Here is a 9,882-nt window from a genome sequence, read left to right on the forward strand (position 1 = left end):
GACGATCTCGTCGACGTTCAGTGAGGGAAGCATGTTCTAGAAGGTGAGCTCATAGAGCCAGGGAGTTCTAGGAGGCCCTGGGTCAAGTTGGAGCCTGCTTTTTCTACCCTTTCCTCAATGCCTGCTGCTGGGAAACTGTCAGAATTGCAAGGGGTGCCCTGAGCTGAAGCGGGACTTAGAACCACGGCTGCTGCTGTCACTGTAACCACGGTTTCAGCTCTGGTAGGGAGGACTCTTGATCTGTGAGCCCTGCTCACCACAGTCCCGGTGGTGTTAGCTAGAGGGGCTTGGGAACAGGGAGGTCGTGATGAGAGATGGAGGGAGGGAGGGAGGAACGGAGGGAGAGATCCTGTTCTAGGATAGAGGCTGGGGAGAGAGAGAGAGAGAGAGAGAGAGAGAGAGAGAGAGAGAGAGAGAGAGAGAGAGAGAGAATGAGAATGAACACAAGCTTTTGCTGGCAGGTCTCTGGTCTATGAGTTACCACCAGGTCCCACTCCTTAAACCTGTGGACCTGCTGGGAACTGCTCTGGATAAACTTATCTTGAAGTTGCTTTACTATGAAAACCACTATAAGATCACAAACACTCACTGGGGAGCAGTGAACTTGGTTTCCTCATCTATACATTGAGGATCTTAATCCCAACTCTTTGAATGGTTAAGAGGATTACATGAGATTAAGCCAGAAAATACCCATAAAACACCTGGCCCCACAGAATTGAAGGACTCAACAAAGGTAATAATTATCTCCCTCCCCATACTTTGAGGAGGGCTCACAATCTGTGACCATGACTTCAGTGTACTTGAATTTAAGAAGTATCCACTGAACAGCCACTCCATACCAGCAGCTCAGCCTGCTTTCAAGATAGGGAGATAAATAGGACCAGGCCGTTGTTCTGTGGAAGTTCACCTTGGAGGTGGGGGCTGACATGTATTACAATCCAGTGTGGAGTTATTCTATCACTGGGCACTCATCTTGAATGTGACTCATTCCTAAAGTATTATTAGGAGCTATCTGTGCAGAGGCAAAGAGACAGCTAAAGTGTCGGATAGCAGGCATCACCAGAAGAGCCAACAATGTGGTATCACCAGAATGGAAGGTGTGAGTGAGGGATGAGCCGGCCTTCCTGGCTCATGGAGGGGCCTGTGGACCATGGTTGGGAGCAGTAATGGGAGAGCTGTTGAGGAGCACTGCATGGCCAGGCTTTGCATTTCAGTTCATTCTGGTACATGTGATGTGTAGGAGAGTTTGGAAGAGGTCCATCCTGAGCATAAGAAAACCACAAGGGAAGTTGGAGTGGTGGTTTAAACTGAAGGGAAGATTGTGTTCTTAGGGGGAAGGGTCAACAGGGCGCCGGCGTTGCTTGGCTCTGGGTAAATTAAGGGCATAGGATGGAGAAGAACAGGACAACATCCATGTCTCTAGTGTACTGGGGGAATCAGGTGCTCTGTGATGGGGGCAGAAGACAGAACAAAGAAGGCAGAATTTGGTGGGAACATTACTTCTTTGGTGAGTTTAATTTGAGTTGACTATTGGGTATGGACAAGAGGTGTCTAGGGCTCAGCTCCTTCTCAGTTCTTGGAAAATTTGCAATGGAAGGCCATGATCCTGCAGTGGATGTCACAGCAGGGGTGACCTAGGCCTTCTTGGTGTGGAAAAGAGGAGGATTCAAGATAGAAACAACTTAGCATTTAAGATTGGACCAAAAGTGGGTTATTCAGTGGAGGAGGAGAAAGAGCCATTGTGGGAGGAGGAAGCCTGGATGAAGGGAAAATTATGGGAACTTCAAAACTCTGCTTTCAAGAGGGAAGTGGTTGGCAGGTGAAATGTCCCTGAGGGCTCCTATAAGGTGAGCCAGCAGTGGTCTCTGGAGGGTGGTGGTGGGGAACTTTATGACTCCAGATTAGCAAACAAGGAGGAGAAAGGTATAGCAGTGCATACCTGTAATCCTGACAGCGCATGAGGTCCAGGCCGGAAGATTGTAAGTTGAAAGTCATCCTGGGCAATTGGCAGGATCTTGTTTCAAAATAAAATGGACATGGGAACCAAGGGTCTGGTGATGTAGGACAGTGGTGGGGTACTTCCTTGGCATGTGAAAGACCGTGGGTCTGATTTCTAATACTAGGGAAGATAAAAGAAAGAAAAACAAAAAGAAGACAATATGAAGGAATAGGGAGACAGCGGTAACTTTTCTCTCAGAAATTTGGATGAGAAGAGCAGAAAAGAGAGCTTGGTACAGACAAGGATGAGAAATGAGCAGAGACATTTTAGAAACTGGGGCCCTAAGCTTGAGCATCCACATGGAATGAGGTGGAGCAGATAGAGATGAGGTTTGTGGATGCTGGGAGAGGCGTGCCTGACAGAGTATGGCTGCGAAGGGAAGAATTGAACTCGGGTAAAGCGGGATGTGGTGGATGCACTATTGAAGCCTGGTTGGAAAGCCTGTCACATGGAAAGCCAGTGGCCCAGAGAGGAGTGTAAAGAAAAGCAACCTGGAAGGAGATAGGCCAACATCATCAGATGCCCTGTATGAGAATTCTAGGAGGCAGGGGATATTCATGAAGATCAGGTTTACATTCAGAAATCAGCATTTCCCCAGGAGCCTGAACCAGGTAGTCTGATGCTTTAATAACCATCTAGTGGTGGCCTCTTCTTATCTTTGAGAGCAAGTTGCTCCAGGCATGGAGATCATGAGAATGAGAATAAACCCATGAGCAAAGCTTTGCCTGTAATCACTTCGTCATCCTCAACATTTAGTGTAGGAGGTTGGGAAAAAAGAACACTCATCACGTTTTTAATTTTTCAATGAATGAGTAGGGTGAGCACAAAACAGCCAGTTCCCCTATAGCATTTTTAACACACACTTAGTTTAGGTTGATCCCCCCCCCTTTCCCATCTCCCTGTTTCCTTTCACCTCTAGCATTCCATATTCCATTTTCTCTTTAAAAAGATTTATTAAAAATATTAAATTGTGTGTGTGTGTGTGTGTGTGTGTGTGTGTGTGTGTGTGTGTGTGTGTGTGTGTGTACATGAGTTCTGGTGCCTGTGGAGACCTGGGGAGGGCATCAGATGCTCTGGAGCTGGGGTTACAGGTGATTGTGAGTTTCTTGATATGGATACTGGGAACCAAATTCAGGCCCTCGGCAAGAGCGTCGCATGCTCTAAACTGCTGTGCCCCCACCCCTTCCACTTTACTATCACATGAAGGACACCCATTTTGGAGATTGTGTAAGTATGTTTGGCCTTGGTGATGGTGGAGAGGAGGTTGTGGGCAGAGTTTGTGAGAGACAGGAGTAGATGTGTTTGGTGGCATGGTCAGGGGGAGATTTGAGCAGAAGGCTGCAGAGGTGAGGAAGGATGAACTAATGACAAGATGAGGAGTGGTGAGGTCAGAAAAAGACAGTGGATTGAAGGCAGCAGGCGTGAGGAGGCAAAGGAACCATGAGGCTAAGGTCGGCAGTGGCTGGCGTCCCTATCACATTGGAATCTGCCCACAGAGCCAAGTGACAAAGAGAGCCGAGCAAATGGGATGGGTGAATTTTAAGGATGGTAATGATGGAGACTTCAGTGCCTTCTACCTGATAGGACTCCATGCTGTGGCCTGAGGGACCCTGATTCAACTAAGACTGACAGATAGAAGCCAGTGGCTGGGAGGGAGACCCCTAGAGTGGGGCTTCAGTACTTTGTTCAAGGCTTGAGGAGCATGCCTGATGTCCCATCAGGGATGGAGCCTGGTCTTCTGTCCACCCTTTCTCTTCTTTTCCAGGGTGACTCAGACCCTGTTCTTCTTTCCTTCTTCCAAGGGGCAGCTGTCTGGACCCTGGGCCAGGGTTGGTGAACTGTCTGCCATCCCACAGTTCAGCCCTCTGTATCTGCCACCACATGGAAGCTAGGAGCCGGGCTCCCAGAAGACAGCTGTGCCCACCTGGAATCTCTTGGCTGGTCCTGGCCTATCTGCTCAGCTGCTTGCTTGCCTCCAGCAAGGCCAAGGTCTTCAGTCGCTGTGAGCTGGCCAAAGTGCTGAATGACTTCGGTCTGGATGGCTACCGAGGATATAACCTAGCTGACTGTGAGCACCCTTCTCTCTTCTACCTCAACCCACTCCCCTGTCTTTCTTCCTCCTCATTTAAGGATCTTGTTTTTTGTTTGTTTTGTTTTGTTTTGTTTTGTTTTGTTTTTGAGCTTAACCTTTCTTTGTAAAACCAGAAGTCAAAGAGACTACGGGTGGACAGCACCTGCTTCCCGAGTTAACCACATGCTAGGCAGACAACAGGCAACCAGATTAGAACCAACCCTGCTGCTAGTCAGGAAGTCAAAGTAAGCAGCAGCTTAGTAGGTGACACTTTATCTTGGCCATGAGGATCAGATATGCCTGCTGAAACTTGATGGCAACCTGAATAAATCTATAACAGCAAGCGCTGTACACAAGAGGCAGTTTCAGGAGACTGTAAAGTACAGTCACATCTAGATTCATTTTGTCTCTAGTCCTGGCCTCCTTTGTAGAGCCTGCTTGTGTCTTCCTAATCTTGCCTCTATATGTTCAGCTCATGTAAATCCATTCAAGAAATGCAGCAAGCCTTTCTATATACTGAACAATGAGAAAGTGGCAAGATTGACGTCCTGAGTCAGGAAGGCTGAGTTCAGTCCTGACCCTTGCTTTGAGGTAACTGTATGTAATTTTGGGGAAGTCACTTTGACCTCTGACCCTAGATTGATCCATCTGTAAAGTTAGATGGGAGGATACTTGTTCTTTCCTTGGGGTAGAGGGAGCCAGTGCCTAACAATTTATCTGTGAACACTTGGGTCCGTGTTCACAACCACCTGACCTCAAAGCCTATGTCTGCCCCTTTGTAGGGGTCTGCCTTGCTTACTACACAAGTGGCTTCAATACAGCTGCTGTGGACCACGAGGCTGACGGAAGCACCAACAATGGCATCTTCCAGATCAGCAGCCGGAAGTGGTGCAAGAATCTCTCTGTGAATGGAGCCAACATTTGCCGGCTATACTGCAGTGGTGGGCTAGCCTCTTTTTCCTAGTTTAGTTTTCTTTCTCTTCTTTGTCTCTGGGTGGAGATCCCCCAGGAGATGGATAAAGGATGGAAGACTTCTGTGAATTTAATTTGGGGTCCAGGCTGAGAGATGGTCTTAGAGCTACAGTCATGGAAGAAAGATTGTGTGTGTGTGTGTGTGTGTGTGTGTGAGAGAGAGAGAGAGAGAGAGAGAGAGAGAGAGAGAGAGAGAGAGAGAGAGAGAGAGAGAGAGAGAGAGAGACAGAGACAGAGAGAGACAGAGAGAGAGACAGAGACACAGAGAGACAGAGACAGAGAGAGACAGAAAGACACACACACACACACACACACAGAGAGAGAGAGAGAGAGAGAGAGAGAGAGAGAGAGAGAGAGAGAGAGAGCCCTGCTCTCTGCTCCCTCACTGTGTTTCCTTCCTCCTACCCCAGATTTGTTGAACAATGATCTCAAGGATTCTGTCATCTGTGTCATGAAGATAGTTCAAGAGCCCCAGGGTATGGGCTACTGGTGAGTAACTCCCACTGGAATTGTGCGAGTTGTGGCCAGGACTGGAGGATAGCATCAGGGAACTGGCCTTCCATGAGTATCCACTTTTTCCTAGGCAACACATTTTCTTGGCTTCATGAAGCAAACTTCACAACCAGTGCTGGTAATTATGAGAATCCAGATAATTACAGATGACACAACCGGAGAGAATAACATTGGCAATCACATGACCACACAGCTCAGCCCAAACTTTATATAAAAGCCCAAAGTATATAATAGATGGTAGATGAGGTTCTTTGCTTGGATCATGAGTAGGGCTCTGGAACCTTCCTCTACCATTTTTTTTCTTACTTACTTCCAGAACTATATCCTTTGAAATCTCCTCACAATGGGGAGTTTGTCTGAGTGTTGCACTGGGTTCTGACCTAGATGGCTGGTTCATATAAGCACCTAGGTCAGTTGTTTCATAGTTACCCAATCTCTTTGGATGGGGCTTTTCCAATGAGTCTCCAAGCTCCACTCCACTCATGCTTACAGAGGAGGAATCAGCAGGGCAGGGAAGAATCTGGGAAAGGTGAACCTCTCCAGGGCTGAGAAACATCCAGACCATGGACAGATGTAGCAGCTGATAAGGTTGGGGAAGGAACTTTAGAAGAACTTGGAACAGAAGGAAGGAAAGAGTAATGATGGGGTAGGATTGGGGCATCTGTTGGATGGTCTTGCAGGAGTCTAGGTGGCACATAGGGTCTGGAGAGGGACAGGTGTACCAGTGGTGGATACAAGAGAGATTAGATATAAGGGGTGGGAAGGGATTCAGGAGTAGATGAGATACGGTCTAAGAGAAAGAGGAGGGGGTGAAAATGACTGAATTTTGAGATATTTCAGGCATATTACTTGAAATGGACATTGCTTTGTGGTCTGAGAATAGTTGAAACCCTAAGAAGTGAGTTTGAGGTAAGGACAGCTTTGTAGGACAGAGTGTGTTTATAACTTTGTGTTATAAAAGGGACAAGGTGAGGTCAGGTGCCAGTCCAAGAGCTTGCAGCCTTGGTACCCCTACTGTGGTGTGGAAGACCTGGTCCTAATAGGTCCACTCACATGCACTGGGGATGCAGGTATGCAAGGTCTAGGTAGGTGCTGAGCTTCAGTGAGAGCTGAGACCTGTCTTTGTCCTTGAGTATCTTACAGTCTAGTGCAACAGACAATCAACCTCTCTGGTGTGTTATTGATCGTTAGGCTCGTTGACATTGACATTGTAAAGGACCTTGGGATGCCTGAGAACTTTGGACCCCAGGACTCTCTGTTCTTGCTTGTCTTCCTCAAGATGTCAGATGTGATAGCACTGGTTAAGTCCATGAGAATTGCTTGTCATGCAAGAGTGAAAATCTGAGTTTGGTCCCCAGGACATATATGTAAAAGCTGAGCATTTGGCATTTGTAATCACAGCACTAGGGAGGTAGAGAGAGACAGATTTCTGAGGTTCGCTGGCCAACCAGCCTAGCTTAAATTGGTAAGCTCCAGGTTCAGTGAGAGACTATGTCTTAAAAAACAAGGTGGACACTTCCTGAGAAATGACACTCAAGGTTGACATCTATACACACACACACACACACACACACACACACACACACACACACACACAGAGGAATGGTCCCAAAAGAATATAAGTCAACCATGGAAAGACTTAGATTAGCAACCAAGACATGATGAGTGCATGTCCAGCCGTGTACCCTGGTTGCATAAGTCTACATCACAACCTGAGTTTTTAATTAGGAAAATAGGGGAGATAATATTGACCTGGTATACCTAATAGGCTAGCTGGGGGCAGGAGGGAAGTAGTTTCAAGTGGGTGAAGGGTAAGGTGGCATGTAAACTGTGTGAAGGTCTTTACACATATAAAGTCGTCTCACTGTTCCCAGAAGCACTTGGGTGTAGGAAAGGAACTTTGTACCTAGGCTCCAGATTCCAGCTTCTAACCCTTTGATGAAGACTCAGGGGTAAGCTTGAGCACACTAGTTTGTATCTCCCATAGTAAAAAAAAGGCAGCTAGACATTGACTTTTAATGGCCATTCTCTTCCTTAGAAAACATCTCCCCTAGGTTAGCTCAGCTTTTTTGTTGCCTCCCATCCTCTTAGTCCCTTGCTTAGCCTCTTAGCAACTTTGCTTCTCTTTAGTTTAGAGCCCTATACCTTTCCTGCTCTTTGAAGCTGATGTGGATTCTTTTTTGGGTGTGTGTGTGTGGGTGGGGGGGGAGACAGGGTTTCTCTGTGCAGAACTCACTCTGTAGACCAGGCTAGCCTCAAACTCACGGAGATCCGCCTACCTCTGCTTCCTGAGTGCTGGGATTAAAAGCGTGCTCCACCACCACCTGGCTGCTAATGTGGATTCCTTTCCTTCTTGTTTTCTATCCCTAGGGAGGCCTGGAGGCATCACTGTCAGGGCAGGGACCTCACCGACTGGGTGGATGGCTGTGACTTCTAGGACCTTCTCTGGATGGGCCAAGCTACACACAGCTGGCTGGGAAGTGTGGTTTTGTTCCTGATGCAGGCTTGGGAAGACAAGCCAACTAATAAAAGTCTAATTTTACATAAGCACATTTCCCAGCTTTCTGAAGGTCTGCAGGCACCTAGCTGGAGCCAGAGCTATCTCTTGCCTTCTCGTCTCACACACTTGCCTGGGCTTGGCTTCAGGTGGACTCCAAAACCTACCATGGAAGGCTTGGGGACAAAGTCAGTGCCTGCCTTCTCCATATCTGGCAGAGTTTGGGTCTAGAGTCACCAAATTTAGCAAAAGCCAAAACAAAGCAAAAATAGGATTAATTTGGATTTCAGCTACACAAGTAGCTTTGATGTACATGTACAATTCAAATCTTGTATGGCTCATACCAATATTGAAGAACCTACTTGTGTATATGAAATTCAAATTTAATTGGGAGCTGCTGTATTTTTACTGGGCAAACTTAGATAAGTCTGGTGTTGGGAAGCCTTGGCACATTTGGCTTACTTTTGCAGTTCTGGTTGTAGATGTGGCCATCATGTCTTAGCTCTCACTCTGGTGTCTTCTCACATCCTATGGTCATGAGGTGATGCAGAGTGACTACAGGTGTGTGAAGAACTTCAGGGATGGGTCCCCTCCCTAAGTTCTGTCCAGTGTGGCTCGTGTGTGTGTGTGTGTGTGTGTGTGTGTGTGTGTGTGTGTGTTTGTCCTGCTTTATTATTGGTCACCTTGCTCTTTAGTGCCTTCTAGAGGCTGGAAGATGGATTGGGGCTTGCCAGTGGGTTTAGAGGGTAGCAAAATGCAGAGTGGCTTTTCCAGTGTGTGGGAAATTCTGAGGAAGGCAGCATTGCTCCTACTGACAGGGAACTCTGTCTCAGTTACCAGAGACATCTATCTGTATTTAAAGGAGCAAGGTAGGCAGAGTCTTGAGATGGCTAGAATAACACTTGTCATAGAGTTACTACTGTTGTGATACAATGCCATGACCAAAAACAACACAGGGAGGGAAGAGTTTATTGGACTTACACTTCCTTATCACTGCTCATCACTGAAGGAAGAACTCAGACAAGGCAGGAGCTGATGCAGAGGCCATGGAGGGGTGCTGCTCACTGGTTTGCTCCTCATGGCTTGCTCAGCCTACTTTCTTATAGAATCCAGTACCACCATCCCACCCACAATGGGCTCCCACTTCAATCAGTAATTAAGAAAATGCTCTACAGGCTGGTCCACAGCCCAGTCTTAAGGAGGCATTTTCTCAGTTGGGATTCTCTCCTACCAGATGACTCCAGCCTGTGTCAAGTTGGCATAGAGTTAGCCCGCACAGCCAGAGAGATGATGGGAGGATGATGTGTGAGAAGAATGGGTCTTGATTTCAGACTGCAGCATCCTCTAGAAGGGCTTTCACTGGATCCTGGGTGTGCTACACTCTAAGTTGAGGCATGGAAGGTTGGTGGCTCCTCGGGGGTTGTCACCCAATCTTCCCTTCCTCCAAACTGCTGACAAATATGGGGGAGTGGCTGAGAACCTACAATTGATGAAATAGATCTGTTTCCATCTACTGCTGGACTGGTCAGTGAATGATAAAACACAAGAGCTGTTTATCCAAATGGACAGTGATAAAACAACTTGCTAAGAGGTGACATTGATGACTAATGGATCTATTAAATCACACAGTATTCTGTGCTGACTATGTGCCATGCATTATCTGATTTATACCTGGGGACAATAATAATGATGTGGGTACCACTATCATCCCCATTCTGGAGATAAGGACACAGATTCAGGGAAGGACAATTTGTACCTGAGTCAGTTTGACTCCCTGAGTGTATATACTCACTGTACATGGATAAGGGGTTAATGCTCTGGTCAGAGACC

At 47.1% G+C, this 9,882-nt stretch overlaps 1 protein-coding gene across 1 annotated transcript; it reads left to right on the plus strand.

Moving 5' to 3' along the window:
* Positions 1-113: 113 nt before the first annotated feature.
* On the plus strand, positions 114-8,099 carry Spaca3 (sperm acrosome associated 3). The gene is made up of 5 exons (XM_036194598.1): positions 114-222; positions 3,802-4,067; positions 4,853-5,011; positions 5,453-5,531; positions 7,926-8,099. Exons 2-5 carry the CDS (start codon positions 3,881-3,883, stop codon positions 7,990-7,992), a joined length of 492 nt encoding a protein of 163 aa, XP_036050491.1. The 5' UTR covers positions 114-222; positions 3,802-3,880; the 3' UTR covers positions 7,993-8,099.
* The last annotated feature ends 1,783 nt before the right edge of the window (positions 8,100-9,882 follow it).

The sequence above is a fragment of the Onychomys torridus genome, chromosome 8 (genome assembly GCF_903995425.1).
Source record: "Onychomys torridus chromosome 8, mOncTor1.1, whole genome shotgun sequence".
Taxonomy (NCBI): Eukaryota; Metazoa; Chordata; class Mammalia; order Rodentia; family Cricetidae; genus Onychomys; species Onychomys torridus.